The sequence below is a fragment of the Megalobrama amblycephala genome, linkage group LG5 (assembly GCF_018812025.1).
Source record: "Megalobrama amblycephala isolate DHTTF-2021 linkage group LG5, ASM1881202v1, whole genome shotgun sequence".
Lineage (NCBI taxonomy): Eukaryota > Metazoa > Chordata > Actinopteri > Cypriniformes > Xenocyprididae > Megalobrama > Megalobrama amblycephala.
This window is the reverse complement of record NC_063048.1, coordinates 21923304-21949673: the sequence shown is the minus strand read 5'-3', so window position 1 is coordinate 21949673 and position 26370 is coordinate 21923304. Positions and strand designations below refer to the sequence as shown.

The window sequence follows — 26370 nt, the reverse complement described above, 5'->3', positions numbered from 1 at the left end:
TAATTCAACAGGTAGCAGTGTGTGGACTGATAGGGTTGTTACAAGCAGCAGGGACTGAATTACCACTGCAGTGGACGGACCCTGTCACCCTTGCACATCCATACCAATATTTGGAACTCACTCCATGTTCGCTGATAAGTGGACACAAGGCCGAGACACTTCAACATCTGAACGCTTATTAGCTTAAGTTCTTGCTATCGGGCTCAGCATTTAGCGTTCAGTATCATCGCAACTCTCGGCTAGGAGGAATCTTTCCGAAACAAGACAGAAGCATGTCAAAATATTGAGATGAACCGTGCTGATCTGCCTCGGTGAAGCCCTGGAGGTGAGAAATCGTGTGGCGAACGGCAGCATCACAATATGGGGAGCTGTGCTCTCTGCTTGGCTATTCATGTCCACTGTCAACCTCTCCGAACTAATTAGAATTGATTTATGATGGATCAGCTAGCTTATCAGGTGCAGAAAGAAATTACCATGGCTAGCCAAGGGGTGAGAGGGTCACCATCGAATTGTAAAATCAATTTGCATTGATTGTAAAAGGTTCATTTTGCGAAAGAGGACACAGTCAAAGGGATTAAACTTAACCAGACAACTTTGATACCGCACAATAGGCTTTATTTTTTTTTTTTACTTTCCTTACCTGTCTGTATTACACACACTCAAAAAGCTTATAAACATGAGCGCAACCTCCGGCGCCCCGGGGTACATCACAGAGATTTCATATCGATGTGGAAATGACATGTGCACTTGCGGCTGTAATACTTGCGATTTTGAGAGCAAATCATAATATCTTGTGAATTTGTAAGATCTTCATTACTAAAGGGCACTAAAACAATCAGTAGTGTTTTCAAATCAGAGCTTGGTGGGCGGAGCCACGCCGGTGGTGTCAAAGAACACGTTGCGGGCAGGTTTAATTAAGCAGGAGAGGATCTTTGTCTTTCACAGAGCGCCTCTCAAATTCACCCCCAAATCCCTCTTTCACTCCCTCTTACCTTCAATCGCCAGCATTGCCCTTAATTCTCGGTTCAGCAGCTCAAAGCGTCTCTCCAGATCGTGTTCCTTCTCCCTGGGCAAGTTGTAAAAGTTCATCAATATGTTAATTACTAAATCATTAAACACTTAAAGAAACCTTTAATAAACATTGATTCGTGAACTCGCCAACACCTTCCCTACCTCACATTAATCTACTGCAAATAAGCGATACACAAACCGGAACAGAGTGGGCCGAGAGCGGGGAAACGGCGACGGGGGGAAAAAGCAGGCGGGCGGGCGGGCAGGCAGGTGGGGTATCACGCGGCAAATTAAATTTTGCCACTTTCAATGTATTGGAAATGAGCTAACTCTGTCCCTAATAGAATTTGTCCTTCACAGTCTGTTCAGTGACTAAAAAGAAATGAAAGAAAGAGAAATTATCAAGGCCCTTTTAATTGAGCACTTAAAAAGCCCTTTTCCAGTGATATAATGTGATTAGAATACTTCAATCTGCCATTTGTGAGAGCTTTGAAACTCTGTCTCTTTCTTCTCCTCCTCTCTCTGTCGCTCTTTATGCAGAATGAACAGCCGCCCAGATTTCTGTACGTCTCACTCTCACTTTTAAAGAAAAGGATGAAAGGTTTAAAAAATGAACATTATCATCTTTTGAGGCAAAAAATAACTGCGAAAGCAGTAAAAAAAAGAAAAAAAGAGGGTAAATATGTGGGTTATTGTCATAATGGCTTCCTCTTTTAGGTGAATGAAGTCATTTTTTCAATTCTTTTTTTGGTCAATCCAATTCTCTTAATGGGTGGAATAATACAGTCTTTGAAATCACATTATTGCAGACGCGTCCGTACTGATATGCCGTTTTGTCCGCTTTACGGTGGAGGACCGCCGGGGGAGGGGTGAAAGTGAATGAGGGGCCCGACCTTCTGACTGGGCTCAGGTCTCTTGGGAAAATCATTTCAAGTGCGGGTCTCAACGTATTATAGGTGTGTGTGCTCAGAGACCACTGCTTCCATTGGTAAGGGTGGGAGAGAGAGAGGGAGAGAAAGAGTAAACATTAACTCACAGCAGAGAGAGCTGATTCTGTCGGCGGATCAGAGCATTCTTCTTTGTTGACCAGCGTGAACCATTCCTGCATCATGGATTCCTCCTCTTCCTTATTATTCCCTGAAGACACACACACACAGAAAAACATGTAAAAAGCATGTAAAACTTTATTATAACATTCTTGTCATATTATAAACATCACTCTGTTGTAGGGGCTTTCAAACTAGGGTACGTTGATCAACAGTGGGCCGTAAGTGGGTGCTAGGAGGCCTGCTTCAAAAAAAAACAAAAATAAAATAAATAAATTAAAATAAAATAAATATCTTCAAAATAAAATAAAATAAAATAAAATAAAATAAAATAAAATAAAATAAAATAAAATAAAATAAAATAAAATAAAAGTAGTTTCTAAAGACTGGTTGGAAATCATCAGATTAAATCACAAATTATTTATAGTCATCAAAAATTCCCACTAATTGCTCAGACATGCTAGATGTCTGTAGATATTAATTAGCCAACCATTCATGTTCTTGCCAGTTACACCTTAATACAACAGTTTAATTCCCAAAGTCTCACTGCAGCCTTTAAACACACCCTAACAAAAAGGAACACACACACTTTTGACCGACTTTCTCTGGAACGGAGAAGTTAAGCACTTTTCTCACACCTCCGAGTATAAAGTGCATCAAATGAGATTATCTGACAGGCTTTTCTCAACTGCGCAGACTGACACGCACGTTAGGAAGCCATCCAGATGTGTGTTCACTACCTACGTATTAGACACTTCACAAGGTACTTCCATTGTCAGTAAAACAGAGATGCCTCTGGATTAGAGCAGGATTAATGAAGGCTGGTTACTTTCCTCCACTGACTGGGATTAAATCCTCAACTCCAGGTCTTTCTGCAGCTTCAGATCCGATCCAAAAGCACATGTCCTGTGCCTGAGGCCTACATGTGCGAACGGCGTACTCGCAGTCGGAAACTACAGGTGGGGCCCCGCACGTTGCTCAGGGGTTGAATGTATGACAGGTGAGAAACTCAATTACTCAGTTTAATTCTAATGGCAAAAATCAACTGTTCAAGTTTAATGACACATGAATGAGTGTATATGAAGACTTTTTTCTTTAAAATTAGCATTTTTATCAGGCTCCAATGTATAGGTTTCTACCTAAGTACCAGTACTTCTGATTGGGCTGAGGCTGGGATTTAGTGGGTTTGAAGTGTAAGAATTTGATGGACGTATATTATAAACGCACTCACTCAGTATCGTTATCTCATTTTTGACCAAGGTGGCTTTTAGAGTCTTTTTTAATGGAAGTCTTCATATGTATCTGCATATCTGGAGTACAATGTACACTACTTCAAAAGTTTGGTGTCAGTAAGAGGTGAAAGAAATAAATACTTTTATTCAAGGATGCATTAAATTGATCAAAAGTGAAAGTAAAGACATTTATGTTGCAAAAGCTTTCTATTGCAAATAAATGTAGTTCTTTTGTATTTTCTATTCAATAAAGAACCCTGAAAAAAACAAAAAACAAAAAAAAAAATCGGTTCCACAAGAATATTAAGCAGCACAGCTGTTTTAAGATTGATGATAATAACACATGTTTCTTGAGCACCAAATCAGCATATTAGAATGATAGTAACACTTCATAATGAGGTTTCATTTGTTAACATTAGTTAACTACATTAGATAACATGAATTTACAATGAACAATACTTCGACAGCATTTATTTATCTTAGTTAATGTTAATCTCAACATTTACTTATACATATTTAAGATCAAAAGTTACTGTTAACATTAGAGCACCATGAACTAAGATGAACATTTGTATTAACCAACATTAAAAAAGGATAATAAATGCAGTAAGAATATATTGCTCATTGTTAGTTCATGTCAGTTAATGCATTAACTAATGTTAATGCGTTAAACCTTATTGTAAATTGTTACCAGAGTGATTTGTGAAGGATCATGTGAAAAATGTTTAAAATGTAAAACAGAAAAAGCCACATTGATAACATTTTGAAGATTTCACATTTTGAAGGTTTTGTCTGGCCAAGCTATGCCATCTCTTATTTGACCTCAGAAGGTATCAAAGGTAAGCAGACACTGTGGGGTTTGGTAGTTTGGGCCGTGGGGTAAACCGGTTAAGTGGGTTCAGGAAGAATGACTCCGATGTCAGTATTCTGAGCATTTTTGTGACACTAATTATGTCTTTGAAGAGGGATGAAAGAGGAGAAAAGATGAAAGATCCTTTAAGCTTATGTAATCACATCACCTACTCTATGCTCTTGTGATACCTGTCTGTTCCTGACAGCATCAACAACAGAATTAGCATCTGTACACAAACACGCTCACTCTTTTTACCGATACGAGGACTTTAAGATCAACTTTTGTAGATCTTAAGATGAGAATTACAGTGCCACACCATTAAATAAAGATCTCTGCATCTGAGTCATCCTGGATGACTTTGATGGCATCTACTGTAACTGTCTAGTGTCAAACACAAAGACAATTATACCTAGCAGTTATGGTCTTATTATACTGTCAAAAAAAGTTTATTTAATCAATAAAGTATGAGAAGCATACTATATTGTGAATACTGTGCAGTGGAGCTTCAGTCATGACTATATTCACATTACAGCATGACTTTCAGTGTTTTATTGCTTCTTAAAAAAAAAACAGTTACTATATATTGAAAATAAAAGGATGCAAATTGTTGTCGAAAAAAATAGCTTTTCATCTATATGATATAGTTGGTATGCAACAAAAATAACAACTGCTATGGATACTGTGTAGTGATATGGTGGACAGGTGTTATATGAACAGGAGTCATATATGTTACTATGTTATGGATTTCAGCAAGCTGTATTGACCAATCAGAAGCCAGGACTGGATCTGTTTCAAAAACAAGTGATATGACAGTGTGTGCATCTGTCTGTGTGCACGAAGCCATTACAAGGACGGGGTGGGGGTGACAAAGGGCGGATCTTCAATAAGCGTCTGATGTGGGAACTTGCACCTCGGATCTTTTTTCCATCACGCTGTTGCTTGGCACCATGTGACTGTGACGCTGGTCATGTGAGAGAGACAAATCCGCTAGCCACAACAAAGCCAGCGGCTGCCCCCGGTGGGACGACGGCCCTGTCACTCATCCCCACCAAAACTCCCCAGCCCTCCACCAGGGGAGCCGCTCTCATGTCTGCCATTGCCAGATGTGTGAAATTTTGCATTTGACGACAACGCAGAGTAGATGGGAGGGGGGAAAAAAGAGGGGGTCCGGGATTTAGGAATCAAGCCTGGATTATTGTAGTCAACTTTTAAATAGTGCAGCTCGGAAGGGATAAAGTGTGCAGTGACAGGTCATTGTAGCGACGCACAGTCAAATGAAACAAGCAAATAATAAATGGTAATATTAAGCTTGTGTGACATTGTAAGGGAATGACGGATTAGTAGCCGCATCCCGGAGGCCATTGCCTGAGCTTCAGCACTGACAGAGCCCTGACAGCATGAAAGAAGTCCTCGCTTTACCACTAAAACAAATAAAACGCACACAAACACTCTTCCATACACATTCTACAGTGCCAACACTTAAACTATGACCTTTGCTGGGGACGACCCAAATAAAGGATGTCCTGAAATTGCAAAAAGAACAAAGCAAAAATAAATAAAGATTTTCTTTTCTTTTTATATTTAATTTAAATTAATCTGATTTGAGATAATGTAAGATCGCGTTTTAAAAAATGCCACAATGCCACAACAGTTTACAGTTTAAACCAAATAAATTTTTTTATAGAGTCAAAGCTTAGACAGAGAATGCAGAGTTTTTTTAACCACATTTCTTTTATTTCTATGTGCTGGTTGAGCACTTTTTTTCTTCTAATTTTCATTTTAGAAATAATATTTTGGTTGAAGTGTGTATTTCTGTACTGATTAACTAAAATAATAAAATATTAACTTAAAGGACTGAAATGGTTGTTTTCTTGTAAATGAACTATTAAATTCTATATAATGTAATATAACAAGAAAACATTTAGGTTACACAAAAATTTGCATGTGTAAGATACAAATAATAAGAAAAGTTAACAAATTAATATCTCTTTTTTTAATTATACAAATAATTATGGTAATACTTTATAATAAGGTTCATTAGTTCAACATTAGTTAATGTATTACTAACATGAACTAACCATGAGCAATACATTTCTTACTGTATTTACTAATCTTTGTTAACATTAGTTAATGAAAATGCATTTGTTCATGTTAGTTCACAGTGCATTAACTAACGTTAACAAGATTTTAATAATGTATTAGAAAACGTTAAAAATTAACATTAACAAAGATTAATAAATGCTGTAGTTCATTATTTGCTCATGATAACTAATGTAATTAACTAACATTAACTAATGAACCTTATTGTAAAGTTTTACCATAATTCTAATAATTTTCCTAAATTGTTTCATGATTTGACAGAACTTCAATTAAAATTATTTATTTTCTTCAGAGCACTGAATACAATTTTAAAAAAATAAAAAATAAACAGAACCTGCTTTCCTAGCTTGGCGGATCACTCCCAATTGAATTCACTTTACAAAACTCGAAAGAGAGACCTTCACACACCCTATAGTCCACACATACACGAGCACGAGAGGCTACAGGGGCCAGGCTCGTCTGGTAGGCCCGAGGGCCTGTGTCCATGGCAGGGTGATCTGGGCCCTGCAGCCGAATCAGATTAAGATAGTCATCTCAGCCACTGTTGCATTCAAAACAGATAGCATTAATGAAATCCTCACACATTTCACAATCTGCCCCTCTTTCCTGCTAACCTTTACTGATTATTTACTAACATCTACAGCACACACACATAGACAAAACAAAGATTCATGTGAATATATTTAAGTTATATCAGCTAGACTATAGCTATAAACAGACATACACCTGTTAGATTTCAAATTCACCCTAAATGGCTCCAGGCATGACTGTCATGAGTCCAAATTATCAATTAAATATCTGAGCTGCTTTAGCAACTGGTTATAAAAACCACATCTTGATATTTGGGAAATTATTGTAGAAGATCTTTCCAAAAGTTGCCAAAATGCTTAAATAAGATTGTTTTTCATTTTCAAGGCATGTAATTAGGCTAAATGCTGTGAATAGCAAATTAATTATGTGAATTGAAGGTTCTATTTTTTTTTTTTTTTAAATTAGAACCTTATTTAGATATTTACAGAATGATAAAAAGCAAATAACTCTGAAGTAAACCTCCACAACAGGGGGATTGTTTTGCTTGGCATTTTGTTTAATTACAAAATTCCCCCTCATTTGATTTAGATAAAAATCTTTCTAAAGCATTAAGAAACCAGAACAATTACAAATTAATCCTGAGTCCTGCTAAGAGCTGGGTGTCTTTACTGAAAGAGAGAGAGAGAGAAAAAAAAAAAACAGACTGGGGGTGGAGAGAAGAGGCCATAAAGAAAAGAAAAAGAAAAGAAATATATTAAACCCTGTGATCACAGCGAGCTCTTCTCATTTCTTATCCACCCGTTTTCTGTTTAATCCAATACCCAGTAATCCAATTTGTCTATCGGAGTTTGAAGGGGAAGATCTCCACTCCTCTGCCACTCAGTCACTTTTTGAACATTTACGATTTATTTTAAGTGGGCTGACTCTGCTCACTCATTCATTCTGTGCGTCTGACTGCCGTTTCCCTCTTTTTTGTTGTCAGGAGTTAAAAATGCATGAAAAAGAGAGGGAGAGACAAATAAATATAAGTAAAAGGGGGGAATGAACAAGATGAATCTCGTGCGATTGAGAGGAAGCTCATTAAGGCCCAGTCAGGGAGTCTTTTTGAATATGCATGAAGGCAATAATCAGATCTTCACTCGTCACTGAAGGAGAGAGCGGCGAGAACAAAAGGATTGATTTAATTACTCTGAGTGGGTCTGCAATGTGGAGAAGTCTTGTTAGCGTGGGCTGAAAGGGCCGCGCTCGCCTTGCGCTGCTCTGATGGAAGGTAGTTTAGCTTTAACCACAATACCTAATCTCAGGATAAAGCCCCGGCCATTGTGCTTTAAGACGCCCATCACTAGTTTCAAAATGGACCGAACACATTTTCTCTTGTTTAAGCCAACCTAGTTAACCACTAACCTTTTCCCCTGTTTGCTATTTATCTGGGGATCAGCCTCTTTAGGTGACCAAGACACTGAAAAAAATCAAAGAAACGTGTAGAAAACGGAGATCTTCAAAAGCTTAAATTTACTCTACAGAAGCAACGGTTAATTCTTTCGAGATTAAAATAGAATTAAACCACTTAAAGAATATTATCCAAATAACTAAATGACAAAAAAAAAACAAAAAAAAAAACAGTATTAAATCATCTTTCAAGCGGAAAATTTTAATATGTGCACTGATCAGATTGTACGTTTAAGGAAACACGTTATCAATTCGTGATCACAGACTGACATATTTGAGTTAATGGAACATGAGCAGTCAAAGCGCATTACAATTTAATTCCTCGTAAAGTGTCCCGTCACTAGGTTTTCAATTGCCAACCGGTATTATTGACCTTCAGTTGCTTGCTTTGCGGCTTATGAGGAAGGATTCATAAGCGGAGCGGCCTTACAGCGAGGATAGAAGAACCGCAGGAGGAAAACAGGACCGCTTAAGTCGCCCTTAATGACTGAAAAGTCTTGGCTATACATACACCGTTATCATACATCCTTTCATGTAATTGTTTGAACGTTCAGTGCGGGGCTGACAGAAGATAGTCTGTACCTTAATACTCGTCTCTCACCCGCCCCTCAGCGCTGTTAACACAAACAACTCCTCTGCAAACACCCCAGTCCCCCAGCTAATACCAGACACCTCTCACTTTATGTCGAGTTTGGCAGGGCAAAACAAACAAATGGCAGATAATAGATTTTTTTTTTCTTTTTTTTCCCCCCTTCTTATACACAAATTGGAATGTAGTTAATATTTAAATTTAATTTGCATACCCATCAAAAATGGTTCTATTACTTTAAAGCATTTTTTTTTTTTTTTTTTTCCCCACATGGGGAGTAACAGTGGAGACTATATAAATTTTAGCCTGCCTGCCTGAGTTAAGCACCAGGAATCACAAATATGTCCATCTCTGTCCGCAGCCCCCTACTCTATTAAACTGTGTTTGTATTCCACCCTTCTTTTTAATCAATAAACATTATCACAGACTGACAGACTATCAGCTAGTGTTGGCCGTTCCTTGCTCCTTAATCCCTGGGCCGCCTGTCCACTATCGCAGCTTCACGATGAGCGTAACAGCCAAGACAGGCAGTTTACATTACAAAACAACAATTACAGCCCTCTTCACAATAGCACTCGCAATAAATAATGATGCAAAATGACAGAAGAGTGGAAAACAGATGAAAAATATGCTTGTCTTTATATTTATGCATTTGGCAGATGCTTTTATCCAAAGCAACTTAAGCTGCATTCAAGGTCTATATTTTATTCCTGGGAATCAAACCCATGATCCTGCCATTGTTGCGCCATGCTCTAGTGTTTGAACTATAGGAACAATATTAGATTTGATCCTTTTTTTAATACTGTATAGTCTAATCAAATGCAACTTTGTTAATTGTAATCTCTTATGACACACATGGTTTACACATTAATTACAAATAATATTATCTTATATATATGCATTTGTTGCATTGTACACTCCAAAAAATGCTGGGTTAAGATGGGATAAAACTGGACAAACCCAGCAAATGGGTTGTTTTAACTCAGCAGTTGGGTTAAATGTTTGCCCAACCTGCTGGGTAGTTTTATTTAAGTCAACTATTGTTTAAAAATTACAGTATTGCTTGCTTAAAATGAACCCAAAATATGTTGGAAATGAACATTTATTAATATGTTTAATAAATGAACATTTATTAATAAGTTTAATGAATAATAATTAAACAATAAACATTTATTAAATTGCTTATTTCTAGTAAGTGTGTGTCTGATTTTTAATTTCCAACCTATTTTGGGTTCATTTTAAGCCAGCCATATAGTAATTTTTAAACAATAGTTGAGTTAAATAAAACTGCCCAGCACGTTGGGCAAACATTTAACCCAACCACTGGGTTAAAAGAACCCAATTGCCGAGTTTGTCTATTTTCAACCCAGCATTTTTTAGAGTGTATATGCAACAAATAAAGCTCTGAATATAGGATGAGGGTGACAATATAAATGTAAATAGGCTACTAGATGGTAGATATTGAACGTGCCAGTAAGTAAAATGAATGTAAATCAACAGTTTGTACCCAAGTAAGGGGTAATACCAATTAAATGAACTACTAATTAAAAATATATATTTGCTGCACATACATATGTTTAAATAGATCTATATCTACATATATATATATACACATCAACCAAGTTAACCTTAAAACGCAGGTGTAAACAAACAACAACAAAAGAGATATAATATGACCTTCAGGGTGAAACACAGGAGCCAGAGGTCCTCTCCTTTCTTTCTTATTTTGACAAATACTATCATTTCACTCTTTCAACCACTTTAAACCTGCTTTTGGGAGCGCTGAACACAGGGGCAGAATCAAGGGCCTATGGAAAAAGCTGAGTACTTCAGGTAATTAAAGCTGGGTGAGTGGCAGACGAGAGCGGTAAAAAAAAAAAGATCACCTGGTGAAGCCTCCGAAAAGGTGTTTCATTAAAAGCCTTTTACCATACAAGCACGGCACAATGTGGGGACGCTGTATTTTACCACTTGTGCTCAACAGGCCCTCAGAGCAGCGACTCGGATGAGAGCAGAAACCTATCCCGGTTAATAATCTCATAACAAAAGCTAAAAGACATCATCCTATTAACTAGTGGTCTCCAGCGCTAATGCGAGGCACTGCCCTGTGCCTCTGTATAGAGAACGCAGCTATTAAAAAGGAGTGTGTGAACAGCCGGCAGGAGACTCCGTCAGACCCGGGCCCTCTTTCACCCTTTATCTGTCCCCTCTTGTTCGGGAGCTGTTATTGATATCATGAAACTCAGCGTCAACACTGGTCAAAAATGAGAATTTTGGGAATCTTGTTTTAACGGAAACGCACGAGACGAGAACACTGAGGTCATTTCTGTTTCGCGATTTAGATATCGTTCGATTCTCTGCAATAACTCGGAAGGAGGAATGCAAGTGACACCTCCCCCTTTCCCTCCAGCACCTCCAACTCCTTGTTGCACATTTTACCTTTTTTCTTTTCTTCTTTCCTCTGTCCTTTCTTTCTCAGGGGGAATATTAAATGAGTGAGCCGACTGAAAGGCACTGAGTCGCTGACACAAAAAGCGTTAAAAATTCTCATTTGGTTGTCTTTATTTTGCTAGCGCCATGTGGTCCTTGAAGATGTTGAAAACACGGGAAGCAGAGGAAAGATCAGAGCCGGCTCATTAGCATTGGGACAGAACTGGAGAGGCAGCGGTGTATAGTGGGCCCTACTCCAGAGCTCCAGTGAGAGCGGTTGGTGGTAAGCTCCCTGTTTCATTGTGCTTTTGTCTTTCCTCTGGGTCTACCTCACAGCGGGGAGCAACGCTAGCCCTAGGTTACACAAGGGAATTATGGGAAAAAATTATTTTGACCAAGGTGGAGAGGACTCAGACATTGTCAGACATAGGCTTTGTGGGTAAAGATGATGTTCTTGGCGATATGACAGAGAAGGTGTAAATGATTCTTCTTCAAAGACTCCATCATACTCGTACTGAATCCACTCTCGGCGGTTCAATCTACTCGTACAGTCTGAAAGAAAATACCCTACAGACCAACATGTTCTCTGAAAATCATACTTCAGTACAAACCTGCAATAGTTATGCAGAAAATGTTAGACTAGTTATAATTTATTAGCATGCAATTAAGGAAAAATATGTGAATTATGCTACGCATTTTAGCCCAAATTTGGTTTGGTCACGATGACAGTATCCATACTGGCTGACGAAATGCCTCACGTTTTGATGGAAAGAGAAAAACATCAGTTCTAACCCGTCTCCATCTCACCCCTGCCTTCCCCAGTCGTAGTGAAATGGATAAAGGTCTAGTTGGATGGGTTTATCGGGTAAATCCTGCTGGTTGGCCTGCTATCTTGGATGATGACCCTGAAGAATGTCAACAGCTCATTTCCCCAAAGCTGGAAGGAGTCACCATGGAAGTCATAATCTGCTCCTCCGCAAAGCCCTTGATTCAAATACCAAATCTTTCCATCTTTCCAAATATATATTAACAGGAATCGTCCACTCCTGCGCACCCATAACTCTTATCAAGATCTGAGGAGGAATTGCTTGGTACTAAATACTCCAAGCTTTCAATTTTAGAGAACTGTCTTTTGTTGTCATGCCTTCATACTGAGACAACATTAATTGACTTGAGAAGGTCTGACTGCAAACCTTGATCACTTATAAAAATGAGTAATATTGTTAATATAAACACCATTATTGTAAGAGTTCCTGACTGTAGCTTAAAAAGTAAAGCATGGCACTAGCAACACCAAGGTCATGGGCTCAATTTTTAAGGGCTGATCAAATGTATAAATGAGAATATGTAAGTTACTTTGGATAAAATGAGCAAAAATATTAAGTTTTCACCTACTATAACTGCTTGCTTGTCATTGGTTAAAATATTTGAACTTTTTTTTTTTTTTTTTGCCTGAAATATTCACACACAAACCCTGCATTTTCTGTTCTTACCAACAGGACGACAGCGACAGCATGAGACACCAAAGTGATTTTTTTGGCCATGTTGACGGGGGTCATCTGCTTGAAACTAACTGGCCTCCAAAAAAAAACCAAGGACCAGATGTTACCGAAATGATCAACAACCAAAGCAACAATAGCTACAGGGGGAGGGAGAGAGCAGCATAAATTAATGGCTGATTTCTCTGGCTTTGATGGAATTAGCGGTACTTCTTTTCTCAATGTGCCATGTGAATGTCCTTGCGTTAAACGTTTTTTTCCCCTATTCTTTTTTTTCTCTCTCTCTCTCTCCTTTTCTCCTTTTTTGACAAGTAAGGCCACCCAGCAGAAAGCAACTGATGCAAAACCCCCAAGTAATCCCTGTGTTTATCTCTCCACTGTGGTAAGTCTGAACACAGACCCCATTATCTCACGGATTTGAGCAAACTTTCATTTATTTGTTGGCCTTGGGTATTCTTTCTTCAACTTCGATGCCTGAGTTTAGGATCCCCTGATTCCCCTATTCCAATGTAAATAGATTTGCATAGTGTCACAATGCATCTAGCCGAGGTACTGATTAGCTGACAGAGGGGAGGCCTGTTTGCAAGGGTGGGGGGACCCCAGTAGACATGTACATGTAAAAAGGTGCCTTCCAGGAGGGAGCAGTGAGCACATACATATGTATCTGTGATTGCATGAAGCTTCTCAAAATCTCCACAGAGCCAAATGGAAAAGGGCTGCTTGGATACCTGCCCCCATCTCTTGCTCTTGGACCAAAAACTAACGATGTTGAGTTGACTGCACCTGAAATAACTGCTAAAGCTGACAACAAATGGACAACTTCTTGAGTATTTTCTCAGTAATTTATGATTTGTAGGCATAATACACAAAGAAACAAGACGTTAAAATGACATGCCTTGGGAATTTACTCACCTTCAAGTTGTTCCAAACCTGACTTTGTGCTGAACACAAAAGAAGATATTTTGAAGAAAGTTTCCACTGTTTTTATCAATATGATGAAAGTCAATGGGGTCCAAAACAACACTAAATTGACAAAAAACAAACCAACAGATTTTTTTTTTTTGTTCCACAAAGAAAAGAATTTTCATTTTTGGGTGAACTATCCCTTTAATGGATATTCAGCATGCAAATGTAATTAGTTTTTATTTATATGATGAAACATTATATTACATAGCATGAGCAATAATGCTTACAAGGACTTTATAGATGCTTTTGACAATAATCTTGTGGGTCAACAGATGTCAATCGTTTGCAGTTACAGTGAGCTACAATAGATATTTAACTAGCATTAAGCAAAGAAGACAGTCTTGGCAGCACCTATTTGAAACGCAAGTGTTTTGGTAAGACATTAGTGTGCGTTAAGGACAGGGCTGTAGCCGTTTAGGAGTATCTCTGTTATCTCATCTACTTAGGACCTGCTCTACCTCTCCGTTTACATACTAGAGGTGTGAAATTCTGGGGGGTTATCAGAGTTTGAGCAACACTCCATTTAGATTCACACCGAACCTTGAGAGATGCTGAAATGGCTACCTGTAGAGACGACAAATTAGCACAAGCAGCAAGGCCCCGTCAACATCATGCAGAATGTTTTTCTTACTAATATATGATTTGCTTTTATTTGCTTAATCCGTTTTCCAAGTAAACGTCTGAGCAAACGATTGCGGAGGGTGAAACACATCTGCTGGCCCCCTAGATTTCAGCCTTTCGGCTGACTGTCAAAAGCATTTAAAAGTCCCTGTTATCATTATTTAACATACGTTCCAGCTTGTGCTAAGTAATATTATGGTGCATCATATAAAAGAAGATATTTTGAAAAATGTCTCAACCAATTTTATTCAAACAATCAATTCAATGGGGTCCAAAACAACATTGTAGCCCTCTGACTTTCATTGTAAGGATGGAGTCACACTTTCTAAAAAATCTTCAGAAAAAAATCCATACAGGTTTGGAACGACATGAGGGTGAATAAATGAATTCTCATTTTTGGGTGAACTATCCCTTTAAGGTCAAAAAGTACAACAAGATAGGAGAACAAATGTGACATGGCTTGGAGTAAAAGAAAATGGGTTAGTTGAGTGCAGAGGTGCAACTCCCTCTGCGTTGTAGTCATTTCCCTCCTGCAGTGTGCCTTTGCATAATTTGCCCCTCCTCCCCCATTAGAGCGGTCGGCTCGTCTCCCCGGGCCATGTGTTAGAACAAATTTGAGCAGTGTCATATTGCACGTATTTCAACAAGGCCAATACGGTTCCCGCCCAATTTGCTTAATGAATTAAGCTGAGGAGAGTAATGGATGTGCTAACACTATTAGCCGCCCTCCACACATCTGCATTGTCAATTCTGGCGTTTTCTTTTCTCCCCCTCTCTAACCCTCCCATTTTTTCTCTCTCTTTCTTTCCTCAGGTTTGCTTAAGGACAAATTGATAATGAGTCTCCTCCCTACAGTAACTATAAAAGTAGCTTCCCTCGCTATCTCTCTATCTCTACTAAGCGGCTAACAGCAGAACAATAGCATTTAAATGGTCATTTCCATTAGCTCAAATGAGCTGTTTTGGGTGTCGTTAGCGTGTTTTAGCATGCTAAAGGTGGGCTGGGGAGAGAGGCCGTGTGCTGATAAGGTTCAGGTAGTACGCTAGAGGAATGTGTAGCCTAGAGAGGCCCATACAAAGGGAAATGAACAACAACTGAGCTAGCATAGCAGGGCTGTTAGCACGTGAATGCCCCTAATTACAGGCCAACCCCGCGTCATTACACTTAATTGTAAAGTGTGTCTTAATCAGTTTCCATATGAAAAGGTCTATTAATTAAGTGCATGACTGAAATTCAATTATGTTGTCAGGAGACAATTTGTAAACCAAATAATGATCAATTATGCAAACAGAGTCCCACGCACCCAAACTGTTCCGCTGAGCCTTTTTCACACCGAGAACTTCTCTGAAAAAATCGAATTTCATAAAATTAGAAACAAATTTAACAACAACACATTTACTGAATGACAATCAAAAGCCTAACTTAAAGAAATACTTCAAATGTTAGACCTGTCCGCGTCTAAATATGAGATTTCTTTGCCTAAATATGTGGCAAAGAAATTCTCTTTGAACAATAGTGCATGTGTTTGGTGTTGCACATGTGGGATTCAAGTTCAAATCTGGCCTGCATCACACAACCGATTCCTGTCTCCTTTCTACCATCCTCTACTTAGAGACAAAAATCCAATAAAAATAAAAAAGTCAGACAAACACACCAGTGCCACAAAAACACAATAAAAAACTAAACTAAAAAAAAAAGCCCAGCAGATCATTGAGGTCTTGGCTGGCGTTGCGGAGAATGGCTCTCTGTTTTTCAGCGCGTATGGAGCCGCAGTGGCACGGCACTAGCTGCTTTTGGCTGGGTCTTACTGGAATGGCAGTCAAAGGGGGGGTGGAGATGAAAAGGCCTCAAGATGCTTCAATAAAGGGGAGATTATAATAAGCGCCATCATTGTGCCCCTTTTGAAAATGTTAATCAGGCATATCACTGCCTGCCTGCAATGCCACATGTAGCAGCGTTTAACTTAACTTCACACCAACAATTTAGAGGACAGCAAGGCCACTGCAAAACACATTGGGGGGATGAAAGAGAGGGATAGAGGGACAGGGAAAACAAACGAGGATGGAGAGGGAGCGCTATGACAGCGACTCATCATAATTTCCGTGCCGTTATAAAAATCTAAATTACATGTCTCACAATGCAGGCCGTATCTCCCGCAACCAACAAACCCTTCCCCCCGACACACCCCCCTCCGCAGACACTATCCACCCCGTGCGTTTTATCTTAAGATTCTCAGACAATGCCTGGAGGATCCCCTTCTCTAATCTTCCTTAAAATCCCCTTTCATCCAACTGTTAAAGAATGTTTGAAAGCCTGACACCAGACCAAAAAAAACCCTCTTCACATCTGGGAAAAGCTTTCGGAGGGAGGGGTTGCTGGTTGGGGGTTTGAATGTGAAGTCAATGCAACTTAACTAATTAAATTGTTTTTGCCTCTCGAACATTCAAACGGCCTCAGAGATTAAAAAGGGCTGATGTGAGGCGATTTTCTTCTCGCTTACAGCGATCATCACAATAAATGGACAAACGCAAGGAGAAATAACACTCATTTGGTTTAATACAAGAGTAGCGCTAATGTCTTACATCATGCATTAATTGAGGCTAAAGGTCTAACCTGTTGATATTAGGTAGCGAGAATACATGACTTCACAAAGGCGATCTATGCTGTGCACGTAACGGTCCGGTGAGAATTAAAACCAGTGAGAAGAACAAAGGCCGCAAAAGCCAGTAGCCGAAAACGGACCATTCTGATGTTAACCAGCTCTTGAAGTCGAGCACATAGTCCAGCACTAAACCTGAATAGGCAGTCACCTCCTGATCCAGCGCTGGCCTTTGGTCGTGCCGATAAAAGCCATCCTTATGAGCCGAATTCCTGCGTTTGTCTCCAGGCTTACTTTTCCGCTACTCACGGCGCACGCTTAGCAGGAAGGCTAAACGAGGTCTTTGGTCTTTAAAATTAGAGTGGACAAGCTACCGAACTAGCATGCAAATCCCATGGAGAAGAAAGAATAGGACAGAGGGAGAAGAGGGAAAAAAAGAGAATTGAAAGAGAGACAACAGAAGAAAGAGAACAGCAGAGAGGGAGAGAAAAAGAGTTTGCGATTACACCGATAGAACCTGGTGCGTGCCGATTGCGCGAGACATCACAAAACCCGTCTCGTCCCCAGAACCGGGGCGAGTATTATGCTCTAAACACTTTTGCTTCTCTTACTGCGGAAAGATTATACTGGTTATCCTATTAATGCAGCTGAAATGCCATTCTAGTGTCTTTAAGCTCTTGCATAGGAGGTCAAGAGGACTATGCCACCGCTTACAAGCATGCTGTGGATGTAATCTTCCCAAAGTTACAATAATTAATGTTAAGCTTCTTTAGCAATACGTTTCTGAAAGAACTTGCCTGATAATATACTTAAAGCTGTGTTAGCTGTTAGCTGTTGTCTGAGCTCGGAGACCATTTCCCCATGCGACTCACGTAGCCAAGCTTAAATCTTTAGTCAAACTAAGGGGCTGGTTACAAGCATGTTGCCTTAGCCACACGAGCAATTCCATTTCAGTCTTGGCGGAGCTGAGATCTATAAACGCAGACACTCAAGCAATTATTTCTGCATGGCCAACACTGCCTTGGAATGCGGGCTGGGAGAATTAATGTGGGAAAGCTGAGGGGGGAAAAAGTGGGAAAAAAAAAAAGGGACTGACGTTCTGAGACTAAAATATAAAAAGGTGCACATCCGTGAAGAAGCCTGGAAGAGGACGGCCACGTCGCCGAGAATAAAACAAACATAACGGGCCTCTTCTGACATGTCTGTTTTTGCTGGCACGGACTGTGATGGCTTGTCTGTAAACTGCATTAAGCTGATGATATCCGTCTTGTATGAATTTCTGTGACCGCGTCGGAGAAAAGGAGAAAGGATTAGCATGCAATAAAACCTGTGTCAATCTTATCAGACTCAAGTGCAATTTTTAAACATATGTTAATCTCACCAAAACTCATTCTTTCCCTTTGCTTTTTTAAAAATCTCTTATCAAGAACTCTGTAGGTGTGTGGGTTTTAGAGCGCCTTTAAATGCCATTATTTTCATAATTGCGTTCATTGTTGCAGGTTATAAAGCAATTTGAAAATCATATGTGTGCATAAATGCATGCTGAGCAGATGTCAGGGAGATGCATTCAGAGGGTTGCTGAATATCAAAAGCCGAGCAGATAACATTTACACACATTTCAATGCTGCGCGCTGAAAAATTTCAATGTGATTCGGGACGGTATTGTGCTCGGACAGAATGGTGAGCGCGCGAATAGCTCTCCTCTTTCACTTTTGATTTTGCCAAATGTTCAAAATTGATATATTTAGAAAATCGGGTGACAATAACATATTTAGACGTAATTCCGGGGATGTGGCTAACTGAGGTAATGGTTGAGCTGCTGGTGAGATGGGCATAGAAGCCTGTGTGTGTGTGTGTGAAGGACACTGCTCCCTCTGGTGTGGGAATAACAAGTTCATTAGGCAGGAGCCACCGCAGGCCTCTGCCTTCCCCCGAGCGTTCTGCGTCCCGTTTACGGCCTCCTGGCCCATCAGCGGCTGCATCATTAGGGCTCTGCCATAATTAAGAGCTGTTAGAAAGTGAATTCTCCAACTGCAGATTAGAAAATTAAACTATTTACTGATTACATATTAATAGAAGACAACAATGGCAGTCGCCATAAGCTTGGAAGGCAACCAAGGAATACATCTGTGTACTTAATTACCATAAACAATGGTTGCATGGAAATAGAGTTTTATACGCATTCCCTTCTGTAATACGCCTGATATCAGAAGACACTTGACAATTCGTGTTCAATTATCTCCATTCTTTAATGTGCTGTGAACTGCACACAGTAAATAAATTAACCAGCCCAATTACTGTGAATTCATCTGGGAAACAAACGCAAAAAACCAGCAGACTAAGGCAGAGCGTATAATGAGGTGGGGAGGGGGATATCAGGGATCACGAGTAGTTCTAAGTACAGTTTTTATATGTATGTAAATATAACTTTATATGCGTGTATATGTGTGCAATAAACATCTGTATGCATATATTATATTATAGATATATTATAGATGTTTTTTTAAATGTCTATATATATATCATGACTTTAATTATTTGCCTATTTTATGTGTATGTATGTATGTATATATGTATTTATATGTATGTATCTATAGTGTCCACCATATAGTATGGGTGGAGGAAACAAATAAGACAAAAGTTAAACATGCGTATGTATATATATATATATATATATATATACACATATACATGTATATACACATACATATATATATAAATTTAGTTGGTTGTGATAATTTAAGTATTTATCTGAATAATGCAGACATTTCAAGTGATAAGAAAATTATATGCAGAAAAAAAAAAAAATCAACTGAGGAAAAACTTTAAATCCTCATGAATTTTTTTTTTTTTACAATATTTTAAAGAATAAAGTGCAACACAGCTTAGTAGTCATTTTAAATTCAATAAGTGTATGTTGAGCATAACATAACCTTGTTTGTTTTGTGTATATTTGACTATAGAAGCTGTTACTGAAGATCATGTTGTCTGTACCTGACAGAGGCGTGAATTCACCTGTTTGCTGTACTGAAATGCGTGCACTGGCTCAGACAGGTAAGCACATTAAGGTGAGAATCGTACATGAGGTCTGGTGTGTAACGGTGCCTCTTATTTCTGTGTGTGAGTGTAAATCTTGCTGAAATGTCTGGTTTGGTTCTCCACCTGCTAGGGCATTCAAGCCATTTATCATTCAGAGCGAGAAAAAAACCCTTCAAACGGACACAACGGCTTTGACTTCAACAGGGTCCAGGTGAGTGGGAAGAGAGAGAGAGGAGAGAGAGAGAGAGAGGATGGATGGAAGGTTGGGCAAACACAAAACTGTGATAGACATGATATCATCCTCAATGTGACGGAGAAGCAAAAAAAAAAAAAAATTCAATCGTCTACTTTACCCTCCTTTTTTCCATGATGCTACCCTTGTGAGAAATTATTGTTTCGTATCAGCATCTGGTTCTTAAATTTGGGTTGAGGTGTTGAAGCAATTGCCATTCTTGCTCAGAATGGAGCTCCATGTTTTAACAAAGGCTCAGCAGCCCCTGCTATACACACCTGAAAGATTGCCCCATATCCTTTCATATGTGTATATGTGAGGAGAAGAGAGAGGAATAGAGGGAGAGGGAGAGAGAGAGAGAGAGAGAGAGAGAGAGAGAGAGAGAGAGAGAGAGAGAGAGGAGGAGGAGAGCAAGTGCATGTATCTATTAATACGTGTCTTTCATTATTTCAACATTTCCTTTTCGGTCCAGCCCCCAAATAGCAAACCCTCCCCGTTTCTCTTCCTCCCCTCTTCACCCTTTACCCCTCTGCCGTATACCCCTCTCTCCCTCCTTCTCTCTCTCTCTTCTACAGCATATCATTGAAGGCCAGATATGGGGTTCTGTTGCGCATGGCTGCACGGTACTGTTCAATAGTGGCTGGCTGGCGGACGCTATCAGCACTAGTTATCAGCTCCCATGAAGGCTCTCTTATCACGGCGGCCCAGAGAGCCTCCCTGCATCCTCACCGCCCCTTTTCATATCCCCGCTGCCGCCCCAACATCCCGGCTTCAAAGATTCACACTTCCCAAACTCCATAAGAGTTTGTGAACGCTCAATTTGCCAAAACTGTTTACAGTGTAATTGGGCGGCGTACCTGTGTCCATGAGATAGCGCAGACGCTTCTCCACACGCGAGGCCCGCGTGTCGATCTGCCTCTGCTCGCTCTCCAGCGCCGCCAGTTCTCCCACCACGTACTGACTGGTGTCTTTGAACGCTTTCTGCTGGGCAAGAACAAACGAGAGGAAGGGGGAGTGATGAGAGGTTAGAAATGAAGCATCACATCCTGGGTTTATACGCCTTTTTAATACCAGGGGAACAGTGGTCAGAATGATGACTTGCTAGAATTAATTAAGCAAATGAATGTTCTTTTTTCAGCTTTCTTTAGAAATGACGTACTGCTGTCAGTTTGATTTAAAAACATAATATATTAAGTAATAATAAATAATATTTTTAAATTACATTAACATTTAAAATTTAGTTTTTTTAAATTGTATACATGATTATAAAATAAAAAACTATTCAGAGCTACTGTATCATTTTTTATGACAAAGCTTAAAGATTTATTTATTTTCATTTATTTATGGCTTAATAATGTCGGTTTGCACAGTTTTAAATGCTAAGCATGTATATAAAATATATAAAAATGAAATTTAAAAAATACAACTCAGAGATACTGTATCATAATTTCTTTCTGACTACAGTATGTTTGAAGATTTAATTTTCATTTATTTATTGTCTTTTACAATTCCTGGCATTTATAATTGCTGTCGGCAGTTACAGACTGTAGCTTTAAATGTTGAGGTTTGACTTCATGTGTAAAGCCTCGGGCAGAGGGTGCACTTACACACCAATATAAACACGCTAAATGACCTCAGAGAGAATCCAGTATTACAGCAGTCTGGAGACTGACACGCAGAGAGACAAAATTGAAATATACGGGAGAGGTGGGTCAGTGCCTAAGGGCCTATCAGCATGGATCTAAGAGATCCACGCAGCACACGTGTGTGCTCAGATTCACTCATGTACACGCTTGGAAACATGCTCCCATTCTTTTACACACGTGGCCCTGGTGGCAGCACCCTCTGGCTCATAGGAAACACTGGAGTGAGGGATGAGACAGTGATTAGGGAGAAATAGAGTAATTAAACTGCACGCTTATTTCTAAGTGTGTGATAGTGACAAGCACTCCCACCCCTCTTTATTCCACTCGTTTATCACCCTCCTCTGTCCTCTCCTCCTTCCAACCTTCCTACTATTCCAAGAAAGGAGGGGGAGGGGGAAAAGAGTGCTAATTTAAATTCACATCCTAAAGATTGCTGCAAAAATATATATATATTTTTAGTGCTGATGCACCTTATTTCATAATAGGAAAGAGGGAAATGGGGAAGAAAGTTTTTTTTTTTTTCATCCAAGACAGCACTTTTTCTGCCTGAGTCCTCCTGCTGTCCATCAAACTACCTTCCTCTTCCTCGCTGCTCTATCAAATACTTCTCCCACAAATCAATTTTACACATGATCAGCCCCCTCCCCCTGCTCTCGCCTCTCTGCCATAATTAAGTGTTGAAATTTCCATATATATTATATTAATGCAAACATCATTCGCTGGGTAATTCAGCTTGAGCTGGGTAATGGGCAAGTTCAACACCCATTAACCCCTACACAGAGAGGGGCAAAGCTGGTCTCTACTGACCTTCCCTCTCTCTCTCTTTCTGTGTCTCTATCTCACTCTTCCCAGGGTATGTTTCTCTATGCTCTGGCCCTATATATGGCGCTGCAATAATTAAAATAGTTTCTTTAGATCAGCCTGCACAGAGAGAATGAAAAAAAATTTAATTGTATTATATATATATATATATATATATATATATATATATATATGTCTGACCCGTGCTGGCAAAATGAGTCGGAATGCGCACAGGCTAATTTCGAGCTACAGGCAAAACAAGTGAAAAATGTCAATTTTGGTCAAAATTGAGATTTTCACAAAATGAGTTCATTAAGCCTTCATCTAGCTATCCCAATGCTCCAAACAGCAATTAAACATCTAAAAGATAAAAAAAAATCTTTATTTGTACATTTTCTGAGATGAGTACCTTTCTTTGACAATGAAAAATGCCGTTTTCTCTGCCCGCTTCTGGGTACGACTGGCGCTTCCTCAGCACAAGTTTGGTATTAAAGCGCAGCATTCCAACTTTGTGAATATTCATAGCGAATTCTCGATGGCATGAGGTATGAACCAATAAAACATTATTTTCAAACTCATGCTGATGTAAACAAAACGATCTTACTCACGCTTACTGACAGATCTGATGTGCGCGCACAAAGATGCCTCAGACAGCGCGCAATCCCAATATACACGCATACACAGAATTGCAGTATTTCAAAAAATCTGTATTGGCGAGTATTCATGCAAACATTATCTGTTATGTCTTAAGTGAACGTTTGGTTAACTGTTGAGGAAAAACATCTGATGTGTATAACATTACATTAGATTTGTGTGATACAGTAGGTCTTAATATATAGTCTGTCTGTTCCATTAATGTTAATCAAACAATTGTGGAATCATGGAAAAAAAGTTGAATATATATATTTTTCCTATAGATATTTGGTTTTGACTTGATTTGTGCCAAATTTGGTGGTATTACCAGAGGATTTTAAGGTATGGTTGCTAGGTGATTTTGTTTTGGAACCTTCAGTTTTTCAAAACTTTTACTCGATTTTTCTCAAAATTGACTTTGCTGACTCTATCAACTTCAAACAGGTGTAGCTCAGTCATTTTTGTCAGATTCCAACAAATCATATATCAAGTTTTTTAAAAAAAAAAAAAAAAAAAAAAAAAAAAAAAATTAACTAATTTTTTTTAATTTGCTCATTGCGACTCATTTTGCCAGCACAGGTCACATATATTTAGGTGAAACTGAAAGGGTTCAGAGAAAAAGACAGAAAGGTAGAGTGAAAGAGGTATATCCAGTGCTCTGTCCATTTTCTTTTTTCCTAATCTTACAATTATCAGGGAATTGCAGTCTAATTTTTCTGGTCTATTTGACTTTAGGGAAGAACAGATCGACATCAGCCTCAAAAACCTCTGTGCCCCTCAGACAGATGTGAGTGACTGTGTGCAAGTGTGAAGTCCAACTATGACCTGGCGTCACAGACAACATCAGAACGAGCAGCGCTGATGGAGAATTTAAATATGTATTAAGTACTTCATCTTCATTTGGCTTTCGTCCTTCCATCTCTGTCAGAGCTCCTCTCTCCTCACCCACCCTCTTTAGATCTTCAGGCACGGATCTCTGCCTTTTAACCTCTAAAACAAGAGAGAGATATTAAAAGTTGGTTGATTCTCACCTGACTATAAATGAATAATCACTTTTTTTATCATATGAACCTAACCTAATCAGATACATCTGACATCTCCATTAAAACAATCACTAGGCATATATTTATATAAAGCTGTAATTAAACTATTAGTATTCTCAAAGACCTCTAAGAGACACTGAAGTACTATCTCCACTTTATGGCTAACTTGCCAGACCTGAAACACAAACCTGAGTGTAACAGACATGTTCATCTTTATGCATTAAATACATTCATTTATTGATTACTGAACTGTTTCACAATGAAAAATCCTCTGTTTATGAGGCCAAATTGGAGGAAGTGACATCACAGAAAGTAAAGGACCTCACCTGGCCTGGTCTCTACGTATTGGCTGAATGATTTGAGCTGCGTTTTCCTGACAGCAGACTCCTTGTGGAAGACAACGGGACTGCGCAGACGTTCTGTAGCCCTGCGGAGACGCTCTGCATGCAGTTCATCTACATTATTCTATAAACACATTAAAAAAAGAGAAGAAGGGATGAAGGGGGGGAAAAAAAACAGTAAAAGAGCAGTTAACTTAAAAGTAGAGCAGAGTCATTTGAATAAAAGCTTGCTTCTGATGCCGGTCGACATTAAAGAAAAGAACAAATTAGACACACATGGCCAAGAAATGTTTAACGATGGAGCGCCGTGCCTGAAGAACGGTCGAGGAAAGGTTCTGCAGCATTTGGTACATCTCAGAGTCCCACATTAACTCACAAGCACAAAGGAAATAAGGCAATTAAGTCTACTTTCAACAAAACCTGAGCCAGAAAATGTATTCAGATTATGCAAATTAAAAGCACTATTGTCTTGGAAGCGAACATGTGTTAGCAGCTTCTCACTGCGGCTTCCAATCACCTCAATATTGAAATGTGTTATTATGTGCTGGGCCCAATAAGCCAAGCAGACTGGAAAGCGAAACGACGGCGTTCAGAATAACATTTGCAACGTCAATAATAATAGGAAACGTCTAATAAAGTTCGCAATTAGCGAACACGTTCCACTGCTTGAGACTAGGAGGGAGAAACATTGTTAGTGCAGACGCTAGCTCACTGGTGTGTGTACGGAAACCGCACAGCTAATAAAGACAAGCGTGTACAAACAGACACACATACCGCCTGTGGCCTGTTTATACTTAAATTATAACTTCTGAAAACAAAGCTACAATTAGCATCTCCCTTGAGAACAACAAATGTAGCCTGATCTCCGAGATGTTCAGCATCTGTATGCGTGAATATTAACAGTTATAGCTGTTTATACAACTGATCCCACACGTTTAAAGGTACAATATCAGCTGTCACAGCCCTAATTTGCAGCTTTTCTTCACCCATCATGACAGATTGTAACTTAACTTTCAGCAATTCCTATAGGCTGGATGAGGAATGGATATCTGGATGGATATGCTCACATCTTAACCATTCTTAACCACTTCTATAGCATTTATTAATGCTTAGTTAATGTGAATCTCAACTTTTATTATTACATTGAGATCAAAAGTTGTATCTGGTAATATTAATGAATGCACTGTGAATTAACATGAACATTTGTATTAATTAACATTAACAAAGTTTAATGAATGCTGTAAAAACATATTGTTCATTGTTAGTTTGTTAGTTAATGCATTAACTAATGTTAACAAATGAGACCTTATTCTTACAAAGAGTTACGAAGATAAAGATTTTTTTTAAAGATCATTAATTATCATAAATATTACCACATTACATTTTACAACTCCTTCCACCGTCCAAAATCAATTCGAATTGTAATAATTATAATTATAATCGTGTCACTGTTCATATACATTCTCGAATAAATAAGTAATATATATGATGGAGAAAAAAACTAAACTAAACTCATTCATAAAACATCATATGATGGCGAAACAATTTCACCCTAAGTCCGTCCCTATAAGTGGAATGAGTACCACAGTCATCACACAAAACCAAAGGCGTGAGCGTGTTATGTGTTAAAACGACACATTCAACAGACTGGATCTCTAGAGACAGCTCAACAAAGCCCTTTAACCCTGTCTGATTCCTCTCATGTTAAA

At 38.9% G+C, this 26370-nt stretch overlaps 1 protein-coding gene across 1 annotated transcript in view; it reads right to left on the bottom strand.

Annotated features, from left to right (window-relative positions):
- ehbp1 (EH domain binding protein 1) overlaps positions 1–26370 on the bottom strand; it is a 162351-nt gene that overhangs the window by 7383 nt on the left and 128598 nt on the right. Inside the window, 6 exon segments of the mRNA XM_048191236.1 lie at positions 993–1066; positions 2048–2091; positions 2093–2148; positions 21055–21181; positions 24167–24267; positions 24647–24785. Of these exon segments, the coding sequence (XP_048047193.1) occupies positions 993–1066; positions 2048–2091; positions 2093–2148; positions 21055–21181; positions 24167–24267; positions 24647–24785 (541 nt within the window).